The sequence below is a fragment of the Miniopterus natalensis genome, chromosome 11 (assembly GCF_054644295.1).
Source record: "Miniopterus natalensis isolate mMinNat1 chromosome 11, mMinNat1.hap1, whole genome shotgun sequence".
NCBI classification, from domain to species: Eukaryota; Metazoa; Chordata; class Mammalia; order Chiroptera; family Miniopteridae; genus Miniopterus; species Miniopterus natalensis.
The window spans coordinates 70,615,054-70,634,718 of NC_142091.1; the positions used below are offsets into that span (position 1 = coordinate 70,615,054).

The 19,665-nt window shown below is 51.7% G+C and overlaps 1 protein-coding gene across 1 annotated transcript in view; it reads left to right on the top strand.

The window, feature by feature from the left end:
* Nucleotides 1-1,757: 1,757 nt before the first annotated feature.
* Nucleotides 1,758-19,665, top strand: part of CD6 (CD6 molecule) — a 31,768-nt gene continuing 13,860 nt past the window's right edge. The window contains exon 1 of the mRNA XM_016200427.2: nucleotides 1,758-1,818. Within this exon, the coding sequence (XP_016055913.2) occupies nucleotides 1,758-1,818 (61 nt within the window). The remainder of the gene's footprint in view (nucleotides 1,819-19,665) is intronic.

Here is a 19,665-nt window from a genome sequence, read left to right on the forward strand (position 1 = left end):
TGTTACCTGGGATCAGCAGGTACCTCAGTACACCCTCAGCTTCTGCTCTCAATGATCTCTTTGGATTTGTGCTTTTGTGTCATTTTTGGTCTCTGGTAATTATCCTTCACTTCTTGCCACCTCAGCTATGCATTTCTAAATATGTTTTTAAATATTTTTATCCAGCTGTTTTTTGGTGTGTGTTTTGTTTCAGGAGAACTTTTCAGGATATGCTGTCTACCATGCTTCCAGAAACAAAAGTCGAGCCATCTTTCCTGGCCCGTTCAAACATCTGTCTCTTAAGACCCTGCTCATCAGCAGACCTCCCAATATATTCATCTTACCCTGGCCTGCAGTTTGGTCACCTGCGCTTGTGAACTACCTGCTCCTCGAGGGCAGGGTAGTGGTTCTATCACCTTCCACAGAGCTCATTCCAGAGTTTCTCACACGGCTGTTTCTCAAAGTGTCAGTTGAGTGAAATTAAATCTGGAAGGCTGGAGGCACCCATCCACCACCTGTGCTGCCACTGACCTCCCACAAGAGGGCAGCCTCAGCTGGTGCGAGAGCCCTTTCTACCCCCCAGGGAAGGGAAGGGTTTTAGGTGGGAGGAGCCTGGCTCCCTGTGGCTCCAAAATCTGCAACATCAAATGCCCTGATGATAGGACCCAAGGGAGAAATCTTCTCCATTCCACTGGTGGGGAAATGAAGACAAGTGAAGATCAAGGGGGTGTCAAGCCAGGACCGGTGAATCTGAGATGGGGGTCATACAGGAAGGGGCCAGGTCTGAACCAGTTTCCTCAAATTCTTTAAGGGTTCTGCTTGGACAACCCAATTAAGTCATGTTCCTTCATTCCCTCAACTGTAGGCCCCAGAGGAAGTGCAGTGGTGAATTAAATACACTGGGCCCTTGCCTCATTCCCAGTGTCCAGTGCAGCCCAACTGGACGACTCGGTGTTTTCCAACCAGTCCTGGCTTTTCTGCCTCCCCTCTTGCTCTCTCTGCTCCTTCTGGCCCAGAGGCCACCACCCGTCCCTACCTGTTGAAATCCTGCTCTTCCTTCCTGGGCCAGCTCCCATGCCTGACTCCCTCAGAGGAATGAACGCCCAGCCTGGGACCCGAGGGGGAGGGGTCACAGGCCTCTCCAGGGCCATCTCAAGGGATGGTTTCAGCCTGCAAAGGAGGTGGGGACAAACCATGTCTCAGGCCCTTCCTGATTTACGATTCTGTGAGGGACATCAGAGGCTCTCCCTCTCAAAAGTGCCAGACCACACCTTCCCTCTTCCCAGCCATCACTGCACCCAAGGACAGGGTAACTCTTGGGATGTAATCCCATGAGAGCCAGATTCCGTGGAATGGGACACATGGTGGGTCCCTCACTCACCTTTCCGACATGTATTGATTGAACATCTATTATGTACCAGGTCCCCAGAAACGAGGCATGCCCCCCCCACCTCCTTTTTCCTTAGTGTGTGTGTCTCACTGTGACTGTTGGGGTCCATTTAGGCTCGGTGGGCTCACAGCCGAGGCAGCTGCACTCTCCTTGAGCCCCTGTGATAAGGACCTGGCTTCCTGGAGAAAAAAACCACAAGCAGAGCACAGAGGTGTGAGACTCACAGGCGGTGTGCCACCTGCGCATGCGTGCGGGAGCGCTTTCTCTTGCTAGAGGAAGATACAAACGAGCGGCGCAGGGCAGGCGCTGTGAGGCGAGCCTGGGGCCCAGGCTACTCCCTGGCCTGGGGATGGCTCTTCCCGCCGGTGGACACGCGTAGCCGTCAGAGATGGTACCAGACATGAGGCCCTTCTTCGTGATCGCCGGATTGCTGACGGCAGCCCTCTCAGGTAGCCCCCCTTTCCCACCTCCTGCTACTCTGGCTGGAGGACTTGGGTCCTGGCCTCTTGGCCTCTTGGCCTCTTGGCCTCTTGGCCCACTTTCCGGTTGTTTTCTCCCACTCACCTTTCTGGAGCCTTGGAGCCAGTACTCCCTGCCAGGGTTTACTGGTGTGGAAACAGAATTCTGGGCCGAGGGAAGCTGGGTCCACCTGGTAGTGGAGATGCCAAGTGCTTTCAATTTCATATGAGGGAGACCCAGGGCAACCCATCAGGAGGCCATCGGAGACAGCTGGGAGGATGGGAGCACTGGGGAGCTCTGGGGAGCTCTTTTCTCTGTCTCCACCTCGTGTTCTGAGCCTCCTGACTCACACTGGTTCAGGGAAAGCCGTTGAGCTCTGGGAGCGGGAATGTGAGTGTCTTTAGCCCTGTGTGGGTCAGCCTGGCCTCTCCTGCTGTACCAGGAGCACCTTCCACTCTGAGCTGAGACGGACAGATGGTCAGAGTGGACCCCTCCTTCCCGTTTCCATCATTCACACTCTGTTCTCCACGAGGCCCAGCCACTGGCCTCGGCTCAGAATGAAGTCTGATTCTGAAAGGTCTGTTGGTCGGCGTCTGGGCCAGAGGAACTGACCTTACACAGTGCCTGAGGGGAAGCGGGAACCCAGGGCCTGGGCAGAGCTCAGGACAGTGAAGCGAAGGGGCCTCTGGAGCCAAGTTCCCTACACTTCAGCCCTAGTCTCATCCTGACACTCCTGCCTGGCCTACTCCACTCCCAGAACGGTGATTTTTTGTGTTTTTAAAACTGCGTTTATATTCGGTTGACTCACTTGTTACTAATACAAGTTTAGTTTTGAAAGGAAACTATGTCACTGTTACCAGTGGAAAACCAACATCATATGCCATGAGTAAAACGTAAAGGTAAGAGTAAAAATAAACAGCGGTGAAAACTAATTTCAATTACGTGCTCATGAAAAGTTAAAAGAATGTCAAAGCCCTTGATCCTGAACCCACATCTTGCCACCTTGCCGCCTGTGTTTAAGGGGAGCTGCGGGAAACGACAAAGACAAGTGGCTCTAAATTGTTACTTTTGTCTTGACTTTTTAGGGACAATGAACGCACTTCTAGCAGGAGACAGCTTGCTCACTGATTTAATGGCATTAAATGATGCTTCCTTACACCCTCCTGGGGGTCCCCAGTGGTATATGTCCTACAGCTGAGAAACACAGTCTGGCAGGCAGGGCATTCCGGGCAGAAGGAAATGTGAGCCAAAGTCCCCCAGGAGTAGAGGGGCACAGAGGGAGCCTCTGTGTGGCCAGAGCGAGCTGGCGTGGGGAGACTGTGACCGGGCCTACCTGGGTGGTTCTCGCCTCCGCCCTGGTCCAGCAGGCCCCAGCCCCAGCCACATGCAGCCAGATCTGCTTGTGGGCTTCTCCGTGGCCAAATTGGTGTGTTGGGCAGATCAAGGTGGGGAAAGGAGAGTAGAACCTCCAAGGAGGGAAAAAAGGGTAGAAAGGAAATGAACAGAGGAGAGTGCGGAAAGGGAGCCGGGAGAATGGGGCTGCGAGTTCCAGGGCCTTCACCTAGGAGTGGTGTGTGCAGCCTGGTGGGCTTACTGGCTACACCCTGGGACTGCAGGCGGCTGGGGTCTGGCCCTCTGGGGCCTTGGCAGGCCTGGCTGTGGCAATGGGTGCCAAGCAGGACTCCTCTGTCCCAGCTCTAGGCTCCACCGGCGCCTCAGACAGCTGTTTCTCTGCCCAGGCTCTGGGTCGGCCTCTCGTCAGGCCTTGGTTTGTGCTGTTGAATGACATGAACAGAGACTGGGGCCTAGAGAGCCATGCTTTCCAGTTCTCTGCTGCTGCTCCCTGGAGGCCTGGGTCCACCTACTCTCTAGTTCTGTGCCTCAGTTTCCCGATCAGCTAGCTGAGGATGAAGAAGCGGAGGGAATGAATTAGAAGCCCATGACTGGGGAGGGAAGGGTGAGGTGGAAAGGCTGGAAGTATTGCCAGTCCTGGCCTCTGGTTCACTGTGTGCTCCTTCTCTCTGGGCCTCGGTGTTCCTGTTGGGGGAATGGGGTGCTTTGGGCAGACAGTCCCTAAGGGCTCGGTCAGACCTGACTTCTGCTTGCGATGCAATAACAAAGAACCCAGCCTTTCGCCCTGGGCCAGTGCTGAGTTTGGGGATCTGGCGTCATCTGAACTGTGGTTGCTGAGGTCCTCGAGGGCTGCTGATGTGCACTGCAAAGGCTATTTGTGGTCACTTTTAAAAAGCCATTATGGTTTCTTGAGTTAACAATTTTTTTAAATCTATTTTAACTTAGAAGTTCAACATACAAATCTCATTTTATGTATAAGTCCAGTAATTTTTAACAGTGATTCTCAAGGGGTCTTTGATTACTATTTCAGTAATCAGGTTGAACAGAGTAAGCTTCCTTAAATAATAAATCCCACTTACACACGTAGCTGATTCGATTCCTTTAGGGCTGTGCGGTCCCTTACGGTATCTACCAGAATGTGCACTGAAAATGCAGTAGTGTGACCTGAGATGTGTTGGAAATGGGAAATACACAGAAGATTTGGGAGATGTGTTAAAAAAAAAAGTAAAGTATCTCATTAATAACTTTTATATGAATTACATGTTGAAATGATTGTATTTTGGGTATGTTGGGTTAAATAAATTTTGTTGTAGTTGTGTTTACCTATTACTTTGAAAAATGTGGCTACTAGAAAATTTAAAATAACATAAAGGGTGAAGTCAGAGTAGGTTTATAGCTGTTCGTATGGAAAATAATACAATAATTAATAAATATGTCTCATGTACTCACAACTGTAAACCTACTTTGGCCCCATCCTGTATATGCTCACATTACATTTATAGGGACAAGACTGCCTTAGATATGCTAAACTACATTTACAAATTTAGTAAATTTGATTTTCTTATAAATGCTTCAAATACCATTAAGAAATAAAACCTTCCCAAGGATTTCAAAGAACGCCTTCGATCTAAAAAACTAACTCATAAACAGAGTGAATATTAAGTTCTCTTAAATATTCTAATAATGTGTACAGACATTGTCAAGTTCTCTTAATTGTTCAGCCTAAAATTTCCACTAACATCAATTAACTCTATCACACCCGTGAGAATCTCTAGTGGCCAAATGTTCTTAAACATCAAAAATACGGGGCTTTATACAGGAACACACAAAACTTGACCCAACTTTCACTTAATACAAATACACAGCCGCTACGGGGTTTTCTTTATTTCATCTCTCTTTTTTAAATTCGAATCTTCCTGGGCTTGCCATTGCCGGTGGCGTGGGTTATCTGGAGCGGGGTGGACTTTCCATCTCCGTGGACTGGGATGAGGTCAGCTTCTTTGTTGTTTTGCCAAAATATAAGGCGTAATTGTGTTGTGTTGCTGAGGGACATGCAGTGCCCTTTTTAAGAGCCATGTCCTCCAATTGGGCTGGTCCCTTGACCCATGACCTCTGAATCCAAGGGGTACAACCTAATTCTCTGGGTCTAGCCCCCACCACTCGATTGGATTAAGTTAAAGCAATGTGTTTATTATCTATTCTTTTTTATTTTCTTTCACATTCTCCCCGCCTGGCAGGACGACAGCCCATAGATATATAAATAACGTATGACAGCTGTCTGCATGTTTCTTCTGGCTTAGTCTGGCTCTCCGGTCACAGGCCGATGACTGGGGGGACAGATAGTATGGCTGTCCAGTGGTGATGTGCGATGAGGCAGCTGGGGCGCTGGGCTAGCACATTTAGCTAAATGCAAATGATCACCGAAGGCTCTAGAAACGCTGCCCACGGCCTCCCTTGCTCAGTCTGCATTTACCAATGCCTGTTCCACTCCAGCCTCATTTTCTTATGGGAAAGCTCAGGAATTAAATTGGTCTCCAGATGTTAGATTCAGACGCTGAAGAATCAGCAGGTGACCCCTACTGAGGCTTTGGGACAGGGGTTTGGAGGAAAAGACCACCCCAGGACAGGGCCACCTTCCCCCTGCCTGGACCACAGCTGTGAAACCAACTAACGCCCGCACCGGTGCTCAGCCCTGCCCTGAGTAGACTGCGGTGGGGCTGGAGCCCCCAGGCCCACCTCCTTCCCTAGTCACCATGCCCCCAGTCCCTCCACCCCACCCTCAGCGCCGGACCCCGGGCCAGGCTGCGGTGAGGTGGGCCCCCCGTGTTTGTTAGAGCAGCTGTCTACCTGACGATCGACTTAATATGCTTTCTTAACTGATTTTAAAGTGAAAATACATTATTTTTAGGAAAATAAAACGAACACTTTACATTGCTCCCTTAAAGGTGAAGCCATTGCAAATCACCTTAATGGCAGCAACGGTGAAAATAAACATCATGGAAACAAAACAATGTCCTTCCGGTCTGGCTGGATGCCAGCTGCTTTCCCTGGGCTCGGATGGGAGGCCCGTGGGCATCAGAGAGGCGCTGAAGACTAGCCCTTGGGGGATTTTCTCCTTCAAGTAAGCAGAGAGGCTGGGAGGGAAAAGGGGGCATAGCTTCCCTCAGTGATGAGGTGGCGTTTTGTGCCATGTCGGTGACCTACTAAATCGTTTCCCCAAGCGAGGGTGCCCCACGCTTGGAAACACTGGTTGGGAGAAAGGTCAGTGGAGGTGGGCGGTCTGCCCCGATGCCTGACAGCCTGGGGAAGCTGCCTGCTCACCTTCCCAGGGGACACCCGGACGTGATGGCCCCATGTCAGGCTGTCCCCAGGCACCCAGGACAGCCCCTGGATCTTCCTGGTGAGCCTTGAAGTTGGATGGTATCCAAACTCATGTCTTCGATTCAGCTCAGGGAACCTGAACCCCAGCTGCAGGAGGAGCCCTCAGGAGGGGTGAGCGGGGAAGGGGATTTTGGAACTCGCTCTGCCTCGCTTGCTGAGCAATCTTGGGCAAGTTCCTTCCTTTTTTGGCCCTAGTTTCCTCACTGCAAAAATGAGCTAATTGAACACTGAAGACTCGGCCTAAAACTCCTGATCCTCTGGGGTGTGTTCCCTGAGACTCTGCTGGTTGTGGAGCAGATTGGTAGAAACTGGCCCCAGGATGGGCACGACATGACAACTTCTAGAGTGAGGTAGACTTGGGTTCCCAATCCCAGCTGTGTGACCCCGGGGTTGTTTCTTAGCTTCTCCTTGCCTGTATGCTACGGATACAAATACCTGGCTCGCCGAGGTGTGAAAGTTAATTTAGATAATGCATCTGAAAATGCCTGAACATGGCAGCGCTCCAAAATCTTAGCTTATAAATGTCACACAGCAAGGACAGAGACCTCGTACGTGGGACTGCAGGATTAGTGGTTAGCATAACTGTTTGCGCCTTGAGCTCATTTGCCCACATGACAGATGAGAAAACTGAGGTTAGGCAAGGTTAAGAGACCTGTCCAAAGTCTGTAGCTAGTAAGTGGCAGGACTTGAGCTCAGGTCTCCTAACTGGCAGCTCAGTGCTCTTTCCATTGAAGAGAGCGGCCTGGCTTGTCCCCAGGTTGCTGCCCTCACGGCTCCATCCAAGTCTGAGGCATCTCTCCCAGATGTTGCAGCCTCACTATTGCACCCAGGGATGGCCCCCGGGGGCCTCTGGGGTCCTGGGGCCCCATGGGAGGCTTGTCAGGGACAGATGGCGTCAAAAGTGGCTGCCTCCCTCACCATGGCTCAGCCTCAGGGGTTTGCCGCGCACTAACCTTGCCCATTGACACCGGGAATGAATGAAGGTGAAGTCAAAGAGCCACTATGTGCCAAGGGAAAGCGTGCGTGGCAAGGTATCTAGTTACATTTATTTAGCACCTGCTGTGTGCTAGGCCTTCTGCTGGCACCAAGGTATGAGATATGAAGGTTTGCCCTTGAGCACTTTAAGTGTCGTGAGGGAGGTGGTAACACACACGAGGGTCAGCCTGGGTAGGTGTAACCATAGGTGCAATGCAATGCCCGCCGTAACCATGCATTCACTGCAGGGAATCTACCATTCCCCAGGGATCGGCTAGGCTTACCCGGTTCCACCTAGACATCGGGCAACCATCCTTCATTATGGATGGGGAAACTGAGGTTCAGAAAGTTACATATTTTGTTCCAGGCTGGTGGCTGATACTGTGGTCAGATCCATGTCTCCAAAACCCACGCTCTCCATCCCTGGGCTGCACTGTCTCCAGGAGCTGCAAGTCAGAGGAGGGAGGGCTCAAGCCTCCTGGGGACACAGCGGCTTCCCAGAGAGGGGACGCAACTGTCTCAGAGGGGCTGGAGGTGGAGGGCAGAAGGTTTCGCACACAGAGGACGGCAAACATTCCAGGCATAAAGCATAAAAAACAAGTGCGTGCAGAAACTGGTGAGATGGTTGGTTGTGTTGTGCAAATACCGACTTCCCAGGTTGGGTGATTTACTCTAGTTATGCGCTGTCGCCATGGGGAAGCTGGATGGTGAGGCTGGGACTTCTCTGTGCTATTGGCTCAACTTCTTAATTTCAAAAGAGTTGTGGGGGAGCATTTTAAGCAAAAGGACCCATTTGAGCAGCAGCCTGGAGGCAGGCCAGGCCAGGTGACAGTCCCCTAAGGGTTTCCCTGACTGCAGGCAGTTGTGACCAGCCGGCCCTGCTGGTCCCACAGGGTTTGTCAGGTGACTGGGGCCACAGTTCCCAAAGTTGCTGAGATGCAGGCTGCTTTCTTTTCCTGATTCATCCCCACTGGTGGTCATGAGGGTTCAATGAGCTGAAACTTGTGAGAAGACCAAGCAGAGTGGAGGCCTGTGCTAGGTGCACATACAAAGGACACATGTGAGCCAGGCAAGAACAGGACAGTGGCCTCTCGGGCAGCACTTTGTAAACTCGTAAACCTGTCTTATCCGCATCGCAGCCCTGTGATGAGTGATGACTCCATTTTACTGACGAAGCAACTAAGGCAACCTCCAGAGCCCAGGCTGGGATGAGGCTCAGTGAGATGTGGGCCATGAGGCATGTGGGGAAACACAGGGCTCCTTGGGGTGCTAGAGAACCCCGTGGCCACACTGCTGCTGGGCCTGGGCCCGGGACCAGAGCTCACAGGGAGAGCAGAGGGGAGAGGAAGCCCTGGTTCCTGCCCACGTTTTGTAGACTCTTGTGGCCCCACTGCCTTCTGCCTGCAAATGGCGCTGAGAGAGCCCCTGGGAGTCCAGCCTGGGCAGCCAGGCAGGGCCGACGGGGCGAGGAGGAATCTGTCTTGGGGATCCCATCGGAGCACCCCACTTCCAATTCAGAAGTCACTTCCTGAGTCCTGAGTGAGGGAAGACACAGAGGAGCAGCCCCTGTGTCCTCACAGCTACGCACAAAGCCAAGCACAGCTCTGTCCACTTTACGGAATCGCAGACTCACGCTCCGAGCTCACGCCAGCCACGCAGCCGGCTGCTGAGAGAAGCGGGACCAGAGTCACTTTCTGGTCACTGACCGGTCCCCACCAGCACTTCTTCCTAAATGGGGCTTGGGGGAAGATTTTACCTACACTTCAGTATAATTTTTTACACTTCAGTATAATATTTTTTCAGCTCTAGCCCAGGGTGCCGGGGAGCTAGGCCGAGGGGGGACAGAGGTGGGGAAACAAGCCCAGGGTGGGCAGGAGGTTGCCCCCACTCTGCTCAGAGGGAAGTTGTTTCCCTTCCTTCCTTCACTAAACTAAACTAAACACCCTTGCCAAATGAATCAAGCTCCTTGGAAACACGTGCTGAACTCTCCACGTAGTATTCTAGAAACATCGTGACAGTGTCTGAGCTGGGTGACACCCCAGATTTGAGGCTTAGCCCTCCTGCTTGTCAGAGGAGAGGACACGAGGCACCGAGTGGGAGCGATGTGCCCAGGTCACAGGGCAGGGTGAGCAGTGGGCCTGCAGGCCTGCCCAGGGCCTCTCCACGACAGGGCAAGCGCAAGGGCGTGGCGGGGCTGGGCAGGCCGGGCGTGTCCTCAGCTCCCCCTCGGGGCTGGGGCCCTGAGTGGCCTCGCGTTGCTGGTCCCATCTCAACAGCTTCCCTGCCTCCTCCACCCTCTGCCTTCTTTTTTTTTTTTTTTCAACTTTATTTCAACATAATTTCTGACTTACTGAGAAGTTGTAAGCTCCATATGCTTTTCACTCATGTCCCCGACTCTTAACATTTTACCACAATCACTTCATCATTTTCTCTATTTTTCTATGCTTATCTGAACCATTTGAGAGTAAGTTCTAGACATAATGCCCCTTTCTTGGAAATACTTCAGCGTGTCTTAAAATTTTCTCCTTCCTAACCACAGCGCACTTATCAAGACCAGATCATTAACACTAATACAATACTAGCAGGTAATCCACAGGCCCTTTTCAGATTTTGCCAATTGTTCCAACAATGTCCTCGAAGGCAAAAGAAAATTCCGTTTCATGTGCCACATTTTATCACCGGGCCTCTTTATTTCCCTTTGCTCTAGAACAGTTTCTCAGGCTTTTCTTTCTCTTTCATTGATGTTGATCTTTTTGAAGAGTAAGGGCCAGTTACTCTGTAAAATGTCCCTCATCCGGGTTTGTCTCTTGATTCCTCGAGATCAGATCTAAGTCCTGCCTCTTTCAGCAGGAAGAGCCCAGAAGGGATGTTGTGTCCTTAGTGCAACGTATCCAGAGGCACGTGGGATCAGCTTGTTAACTTAAAAATAAAAGGCCAGAGTGAGAGGCAACCAGCACTTATTTGAGATCCAAAAGGCTATTCAGGAAGCACTAATTCAGGCAGAAACCCAGAGCCTGTTTAGGAGGTGAAAGCAAGGGGCATTTGCAGAAGGAAGGAATTTCTATAGGGGCAGATAAGCTAACACAGTGATCCTAATTCTAAAGAATGCTTTTGATTTTCAGCCAGGTGGCTACCACGTCTGCTTTCCTGTTATCTTTGCAAACAGTTGCCTGGGATACACTGCTTTAGGCCCAGTCTGAGGTTATTTTGCTCCGTTTTAACATTCCAAAGATTTGAGAAGACCCACAAGGCAGTCCCTCTGGGATGGCAGCTCTGATTCCATTTTGAAGTTGCTTAGTTTATATTATTTTTTACAAGTTTGTCCCATCACTGGTAGTCTAACTTGGATTGCTTGGCCAAGATCTTGCCTGCTAGGCACGGCTACTCTTTTCCCCTTTAAATTAGCATGTATCTTGTGGACAGATTCTTTGAGAATATGTAAATATTTTGGCCCCTCTCAAACCTTTAACCCGATAATTGTAATATTATGGACGATTCTGGCCTGAGGCAGTTTAACAACAGTTAAACTGTAACTCCATCGTTTTTTCCACCATTTAGTTGCTGGCTTTCTTGGCTGGCTCGGTGGGTGGGAGCCAGTTGGCTCAGTGCCTTGAAGGCTGGTGCTGACGAGGCCGAGTTGTGAGCCCCCCTGCAGGTCGAGCCTCTGATGGCCTCCATCTGGCCTCGCCTCAGATTTTGGAACTTGGTTTGGCTCCTCTCTGCTACCAGGGCCATTCTCCCTCCACCTTTACAATTTTTGGCATTCATTTGTTGAGCTCCTATTATGTGTTGGGCCCTGGTTTCAGGCACTGAGGACATGGGACAAAGCCCCAGACTTCAGTGAGCTTATATTCTAATGCAGAAAATAGACAAATGAGCAAATACATCCTTAAAGTAGTATTATTTCAGAGAGGAAAATATGCAACAAGGAAAATAAAGCCAAGTAAGGGGACCGAGAGTGGCTGGGCTGGGACACAGGTGGGGCCCCTGAGGGTATTTGAGCAGAGATCAGATTGATGAGATTAGCTGGGAGCTCCGAGATCAGGGAGCAGGCCATTCACAGCAGAGGAAACAGCAGGTGCAAAGGCCCAGAAGCAGGAATGAGGCTGACACCTTGAAGGAGGTTATGGAGGGAGGGGGAGGGGGAGGGGGAGGGGGAGGGGGAGGGGGAGGGGGAGGGGGAGGGGGAGGGGGAGGAGATGGAGTCGGAGAGGTTGGCAGGTGTCAGGGAACACAGATTGTGTAAGGGCTTGGAATTAACCCAGAGGAAATGGGAAATCATCAGAGAGCTTTAAGTGTAGAAGAATGTGATCTGATTTGCCTTAATGTGCGTACTGTAATTTAGCAAATATTTTTTACAGTCAACTCCATTTTAATGTGTTTATTGAAGCCTGGAAACCTTCTATCACTATCATAGATCTCAAACCAAGATTACTTCAATAACTAGAATACATTCCCATAAACAAATAAGACACTGAAAACAAAGTGTCCTTCACCACCCTGCTCCACAAGCCCGGCAGCTTTCCCTTGTTAACCGGTGTTAGGGGTTCAAGGCTGAGCAACACCAAGGTCTCATGAGCCCAAGAACTGGAGAATTAGGAAAGGAATAATTTGCCTACTCTGTGATGCAAAACTATTTAGCCTGGAATCTTAAATTCTCTGCTAACTGGTGGGAAGATGAGTTGGTGGAGGTAGTGGGCCCAGTTGGGGTTGTGTTGTGAGGGAGACAAGCACAGTCTGGTGGGCAGTGTAAAATCAGAGGCAGTCAGAGGGGAGAGAGCCCCCCACCTCCAGCAGTCAGACCCCAACTGGTCCAACTCACCCATTTAACCATGAGAAACTGAGGCCCTGAAATGGGGCAGGGACTTACCCAAGGTCATAGTAAGAGCTGGTTTCAACTCTAGCATCTCTGATTGTCACTCCCACCCGATTCCAGCTGAAGATTCAGACATGATGTAAACATTAGTCATCCTTATTGTAAAAACGTTGTGAGAACCACATTAGAAGAAATCCACCCAGCCCCTGCGCACGGCGCGGCCTCTCGCTCTTGAAGGTTGGAGTGTGTAGGTCTCCGGGGCATCGTGGCAGCTTAGTCTCACCGGAGCACGCCCGTGGGTGTGCTGCTGAGCACCGCGCTGCTGTTGATCAGTATTGGTCGGGGCGGCCGTGGGAGCGTGGACCAGCGTTCCATTCCAGGCTCCAACGCGTCCCTGTGACCTTGGGCTAGTCCCTGACCCTCTCCCACGAGGGTGCGACTTCTAAGTCAGCTCCCCAATTCTTGCCCTCTAGATAGACTTCAGAGCCCTCCCTGGGTATCCTTAGGGATAATTTTTAGTCACCTGGCTCTGTGGGGGCTGCCTCGAGTCCAGCCACGTCAACAGAGCCACGGAACTCAGACCCACGGGACACTTGCGGGGTATAGACTCTGGTGACCTGGAAGGGAGTGAGGGGTTCATCCCTCCATCTCGCCAGTTCCCCTCCTCCTTCTTTCCAGAACCCCCTGGAAGCTCCTCTGGGCTCACCCCAGCCTCTGCCCCCCGAGGCGACCTTTGTGGCAGGCATGTGTGTGACTCAGTTTCCCGGGCGGCCATCGTGGTGCCCTGCAGCCTGGCGCATGAGCGACAGGAAGGCACTGCCGCCCCGTTCTGGAGGCTGAAGGTGGCCGCGCAGGGCGCCGGCAGGGCTGGCTCTCCTGGCCGTGAGGGCCGGGCCGGGCCAGGCCTCGGGCCTAGCCCCCCGGGGTTCGCTGGCTCCCTTGGGGTGCCTCGTGGAAACCTCACCACGATAAGTAAGGTCCCATTCTGAGGTCCCGGGAGCCAGGCCTGCAACATAGCTTTTTAGTGCGACACAGTTCAACCCATAGCAGTGTGTGTGTGGGTGGGTGGGTGTGAGTGGTGAGTGTGTGTGTGCATGTGTGAGAGTGTGTGTGCGCGCACGCTCGTGTGTGACTCAGAGGTGGAATTTCTGGGTCGTGACTATGGAAATGTTTTCTTAAGCGGCTGTGCCAGCTCTGCTCCCCGCCCAGCAATGTGCACAGGCCCTGCTGATCCCCATTCTCACCAACGCTCAGTATCGCCACGCTGCTTTTTAAAAACTTATTTATTTTTAATTGCATTTATTGGGGTACATTGGTTAATAAAATTATACAGGTTTCAGGTGTACAGTTCTATAATACATCGCCGGCCTATCGTACCGCGTGGTCACCACCCCAAGTCAAGTCCCCTCGCGCCACGTGTGTCCCCCTACCACACTTCTTCATTGTCAACAATCGAGGGAAGTAAACGAGGCTCCCTGCGGCCTTACTTCGCGTTTCTCCCGTCCCTGGGAGGCTGGACATTTGCCCTACGCTTATGGGTCCTTCGCGGTCCCTCTCCCTGCCTCTTGCACGCTTTTCTTGCGTTTGCCTCCTCCCTGGTTTATAAAAGAGACTCTTCTCCGAGACGAGGCTCCATTAGGGAAGACAAGGGGAGAGGAGGGGAAGGCAGGGCCGCCGTGCTGGCCTGAGGTTTTGAGGACTCCTGCGCACGGCTACTCCTTCAGGGGGGACAGAAAACCATTTGGGGGCCTCTCTCTTTCCGAAACCTGTGGGGCCAGGTGCAACTCAGAACCTAGGCTTTAGGTTTAGAAAGCTGACGCGGGGCGAGTATTGCATGCTAGGTGACATCCCGGCAGGGCCCTGGTCAGCCGCTGGGCTCCAATACGGGACACGAGGTTTCTGCAGCGAAATCTATGATGTTCACAGGGCACCACGTAAATAGTGACGGTGAACCCCTCGTGTACGTTCCAGTCTGGTCTTGCCACCAACAGAGTTTTGAGAACACTTTCCATTTGGGGGTTTTGGGGCCTCAGAATTGCAGGAAGGGGCTGTGCAAGAGTGTCCCAGCTTGGCAATCGAGAGGCGAGCCTTGCCGTGCCATTTCCTCCCCTAACCTCCTGATAGCCCCGGGAAGCCGAGACTAACATCACCATTTCATGAGGCTCACGAGGCTCGGGGGTTAAGAACTCCAGATCCTCGTATTAGAAGGAAGAGGTGGGATTTGAACCCACATCCGTCTGACTCCAGAGCCCACACACTTTCAACTCTCCCAGGCTGTCCCCAGCTCTATAGGGGCGGCTTCTCGGCTTCTCTGCTCCCCAGGACTCTGGAGTTTGGAAACAAAGTCACCAGCCAGAGGAGTGGATTGGAAGGACGGGGTGGGGCTGGGTGAGAGGCCAGTTGTCTGAGCCAGACCCTCACCTCAAAGCAGTGGGTGCTGGCTGCCAGGGTCTGGGATGCCCACCTCCAACTTCTTTAAAACTTCCCGAGGGCTTGTCACACTTTGGCATTGACCAAACATTCAACCAGGTGTCCACTTGCCCCAGTTTGGAACCTGAAAAACTTCGCACTGTGGGGAGAGGCACTGACCAGAGGTCTAATCCACCACTGGGGTTTAGGGCCAGAGAAAGTAGCAGTGTCTTCCCAGCACTCAAGTCAGGGCTCCAGCACCTTTGCACAGAGGTATGGGGAAGCCCCTCGATTCCAGCACTGGCAGAGGAAAGAGGAGGGCGTCCAGAGAGAGTGATGGGTCGCTGCCCCACGTGATCCCTCCTCCTAGCCGACCTACCCTGCAGAAAGGTGCAATTTAGATCTTTCTCGTCATATTCTGGCTTTACCTCCTAGTATCTGTGACCTTGGGCAAGTCATTTCATCCCTCCGAGCCTCAGTTGTCTTATCTGGAAAACTGAGACTTCTTGGGGCCCTTATGGAGATGAATAAGAGAGTGTGTCCCATACATATAGAGGAGGGGCACACAGTAGGCGTTCAGATGTTAACGTCCTTCCAAATTTATTTCCTGAAATTGAACTCCTGCGTCCAGCTGGCCATGTGGCTGTTGGCTGCTGCCAGCCTCCAGCTGTTAATGATGCAGGTGGCCAGAGAGTCAGGCTGAATACTCTCAGTCTCTTCCAGCTTCTTCTTGAACCTGGATGGGTGCTGGGTGGAAAGGGCACACCTGGAGCATGGAACTGATGGGCACAGGGACATGCCTGGGTGGGCACAGCTGCTGAGTCAGGGCTGGTCCCTGCTCCCCCCAGGGGACATTCTGATCCCAGCCTGAAGTCCCACCTGCCTGGGAACGGCTGTGTTTCCTTCCTAGGAGGGATGCCGGTGACTTCCGATGCCTTCTGGGTGACTGACGTGAAGGGGGCCCTTCTCTTAAGGGGGCTGTAGGCACCTCAGATAGGTCTCAGCACCATGCTTGGGAGCTGGGGGATGTTCACCCCTTGCCCACGCTGAAGCTTCATTCACCCAGAAACTGCTGTTCCAGCAGCTCTGAGACTTCGACCAGAGCCCCTCCTGAGAGCTGGTGGGTGGGGACAGGCCCCCTGAAAAACCCTGCACAGCCCAGCAGAGTTTTAGCTCCGCTGAAACCCAGAAACCCAGCCCTGCCCTGTGTACAGAGGGCTAAACTCTAGGGGATTTTATTCTTGAATTTCATATACTTGAGTCTCTAGCTTAGCACAGCAGACCATGTCCTGCCCCCAGGCCCCTGCTGCCGCTGAACCCCCTCCCCAGAACACCTCCTGCCTCCGCTCACTGGTCGAAGCTGCCTGATACAGAGGCAAGAGTGAATCTGGGGAACAAACTTGGATTTGACTTTTGGCTCTGTCAACTCCAAGCTGTGTGACCTTGGTCTAGGAACTTGGTATCACTGAGCCTCTTTGTCAGTAAAACAGGTTTCATAATGGCACCTCTTCACAGGGTTATCACGAGGGTTCTGTAGGAAAGCTCTCGGCACAGAGAAAGTCCTTGGTAAATGTGGATCTGCTCCCCAGGGATTTTTATTGAGCTGCTCAGGACCCTCTAAACTTGGGGTGTGCCATCTTACCATCCGGTACCTGCAAAGAAGAGAGAGTTTGGCACAGGATCCTGAGCAAGCCTCGGGGCCAGGGCCACAGGAGCCGTTGCTTTGAGAACTCCTGTTACCATGGCAACTGCAGTCCCCATCTCATCTCTAGGACCACTGGACGCAATGCAGAGCCAGGGAAGGGAGCGGTACATTGCGAGTGGGGGGCAGCTCTGCTAAAGTTCATAAGAAAGATGGGGAGGGGGGGACGGGAATTGCCCCTTTGCAGAGCAGAGAACCAAGGGTTCCTCAGAGACATCTCTATGCCTCGGGTGAGTGTATATACAATTGACCGTTGAACAATACAGGTTTGAACTACTTAGGTCCATTTATACATGGATTTTTAAAAATAAATACTATAAATTTATTTTCTCTTCCTTACGATTTTCTTAATAACAGTTTCTTTTCTCTACCTTACTTTATTATAAGAACACAGTATATAATTAATACCTATACAAAATATGCATTAATTGGTTGGTTTTGTTATCAGTAAGGCTTCTGATCAACAGAAGATTATTAGTAGTTAAGTTTTAGGGGAGTCAAATTTATATGCAGGTTTTCGATTGTGTGGGAGACTGGCACCCTTAACCCCTGCGTGGCTCAAGAGTCAGCTGTATGTATAGTCAGTGGCCAGCTGGCCCCCCATGTCCACTGTGGACTAGACAGGAGAAAGCAGGTCAGAGCCTCAGGGTGTGACATTAAGAATGGCAGCTGGCACATACCACATCCTAAGCATTTCACTAGTGTCCATGCACCCTCATAGCAATCGATGTGGCCCATGAGTTACGCCCAGGACCAGGTGAAAACCAGCCTAGCTGGGCTCAGTGGCTTTCCCAAGGTCACATGGCCGAGATGGGTTCAGACCACTGTTCTGCCTTTCCCAGAGTCTCCACTCGAAGTCATGAGAAACGAATTTCCTGGAGTGGGGACTGTTAGCAGATGCATTCATGCCCCACGGAGCTTGTGGACCCTCCTACTCCTGGGTCCTCCCAGTTATACTGATCTCCCTAATTCCTGCTGCAGTCCCAGCACGTGGTACAAGTTCAGCAAATGTTAATGGGGTTGAATGCAGGTGGCAACAGACTCATTTCTCAGCTTTCAGGCCATGTCGCTTGCACGCCCTCACTTTCTTGAGCACAAGAGGAAGGGCGAGGGGCCTCCAGAATCGCGCTGCCAGGAGCGCTGGTGCCACGTGAGCCCTGCGCCTCCTTTCAGCGCCTTTCACTGCCCTTCACCCCCCTGGGCGTGGTGGGGGGAAGGGGAACTCAACCCGGCGTGCAGGGACATCCTCTGTCGTGTGACATGGTGACAACAGACAGTTAGACAGGCTGGATGCCTCTGACCTGAGGGACTGAAGGGCTCTGGGGCCAGGACTCCCGGAGCCTTTGCCATCCCCCCTCTCCGTCAATGGTGCTGCCCGGCTCAGGCTGGTTCAGCTGAATGCCATAGGCGGTGGCTCAACAGGTTGCTTCTCACGGTTCTGGAGGGGGAGAGGTCCAAGGTCAAGGTGCCAGCAGACCTGGTGTCTGGGGAGGGTGCTCTCCCTGGTTTGAGACGGCCGGCCACCTCCTCATCTCCACGTCCTCACATGCTGGAGAGAGGCATCTCATGTTTCTTGCTCTTTTTTTTTAATCCTGAGGACCCATCCTCAAGACCTCATCTCACCTTAATTACTTCTCAAAGGCCCCACCTCGTAATGCGGTCACAGTGGGGATTAGGGCATCAACATATAAATTTTAAGGGGACACAACCATTTAGTTCACAGCATGTGCATCGAGTGTTCTTTGTGTCCCCGAGCCCTTCCTTGGTGTGACGAGAGGAAATGGAAATGAAGGAACAAACATCCTGTAAAATAACTTCAATAAGACTAACATACCAAGTTGCCGACTCTCCCTTGGATTCTGAAGGGACAGAAGTCACCCCAACCTTCCTGAACTTGGGAAGTCCCCATGGGTACAGCCTGGTCTATTCCCCACAGCCACTCCATGCCTGTCACCTCTGGAGCAAGGACCATGCTGTCCAGCCGAGCCCACAAGACAGCCTCAGTCTCATGACAAAGTAGCTCAGCCCAACTGGGTGTCACAACTTCTCCAAGTCCCTTCAAAGACAGAACAAAGCTAACCCCTCTGAATCAAGTCATAGTTACTTATGGGAGACAACGCTATGCTTCTAGAATTATAAGGTGTTTCTTTTTTCCTTTCTAGTTGTTTATCGGTAACTCACCATTAACAACATCAAGGGGATGTAAAAAACCACACAAAACACACACATTCACTATAGTCCCGGGACCCCCTCTTTCCCGTAAACTCCCTGGTTCTAATAGTCGCTGACCCTCTTTGCTCCATTGGTCCGTTTCTCCTCTGGCCTCAGAACTGAAACAAGGTGGTTCAGATGGTGCTGGAACCAGCCTGTGCTGGAGCGTCGGTGGGCAGGGGCTGGGCAGCCCGTGGCTGGGCTGCCAGGCCTCATCTTGTCCATGGTCTGGGGCTGGTGGGACAAACGCTTCCCCTCTCTCCCTCCTCTCCTCCCACCGTCATGACTCAGCCCCAGGACCAGCTACATCATTTGCAGGCCCCAGTGCAATACGAAAATGCAGGGCCTCTTGTTCAGAAATTATTAAGAATTTCAAAATGCAGGCAGCAGAGCAGTAAACCAAGTCTGGGCCCCTCTTGGTGCAGCGCCCCATGAATACAGTCACAACCCCAGGAAACTGGCCCTGCTCTGTCCTTCCCCTGACACCCACCTTCTTAATTTGCCCACTTTAATCACCTGCTGTGTGTTTTTCCACACCTTTCTCCATGTTCACATAATCATAACTAGTTTATAGAAGGGGGCTTTTGTGACCAATGTCTTTTTAAAAGTCGTTTCATACTACGTGTTCTTCTCTGCACATTGCTCCCTTGCTCAGCACAGCGTGGAAAGCCTCCAGCCAGCGGTGTGAGTCTGTTTCATTCTTTACCAAGGCTGCATAAGATACCACGCTATAAATGGACCGTAATTTTTTTCAGTTTTCCTAATAAATGAGCATTCGCTCTATTTCCAGCTGTTTGCTGCTCAAAGAACTGTAATGAATACTTTTATGTTCATGCATCTTAATGCAGTAAAGCCAATTCCCAAGAAAGGCTAAAGATTCATTTTCAAATAAATTTACTGCAGCAAAAAAAATGAATCCAATTTGAAGACAAGTGTGAAGCACAGGGGCAGGTGGTAACGACGGCTGGGGAGCACCGATCCAGCACTGGG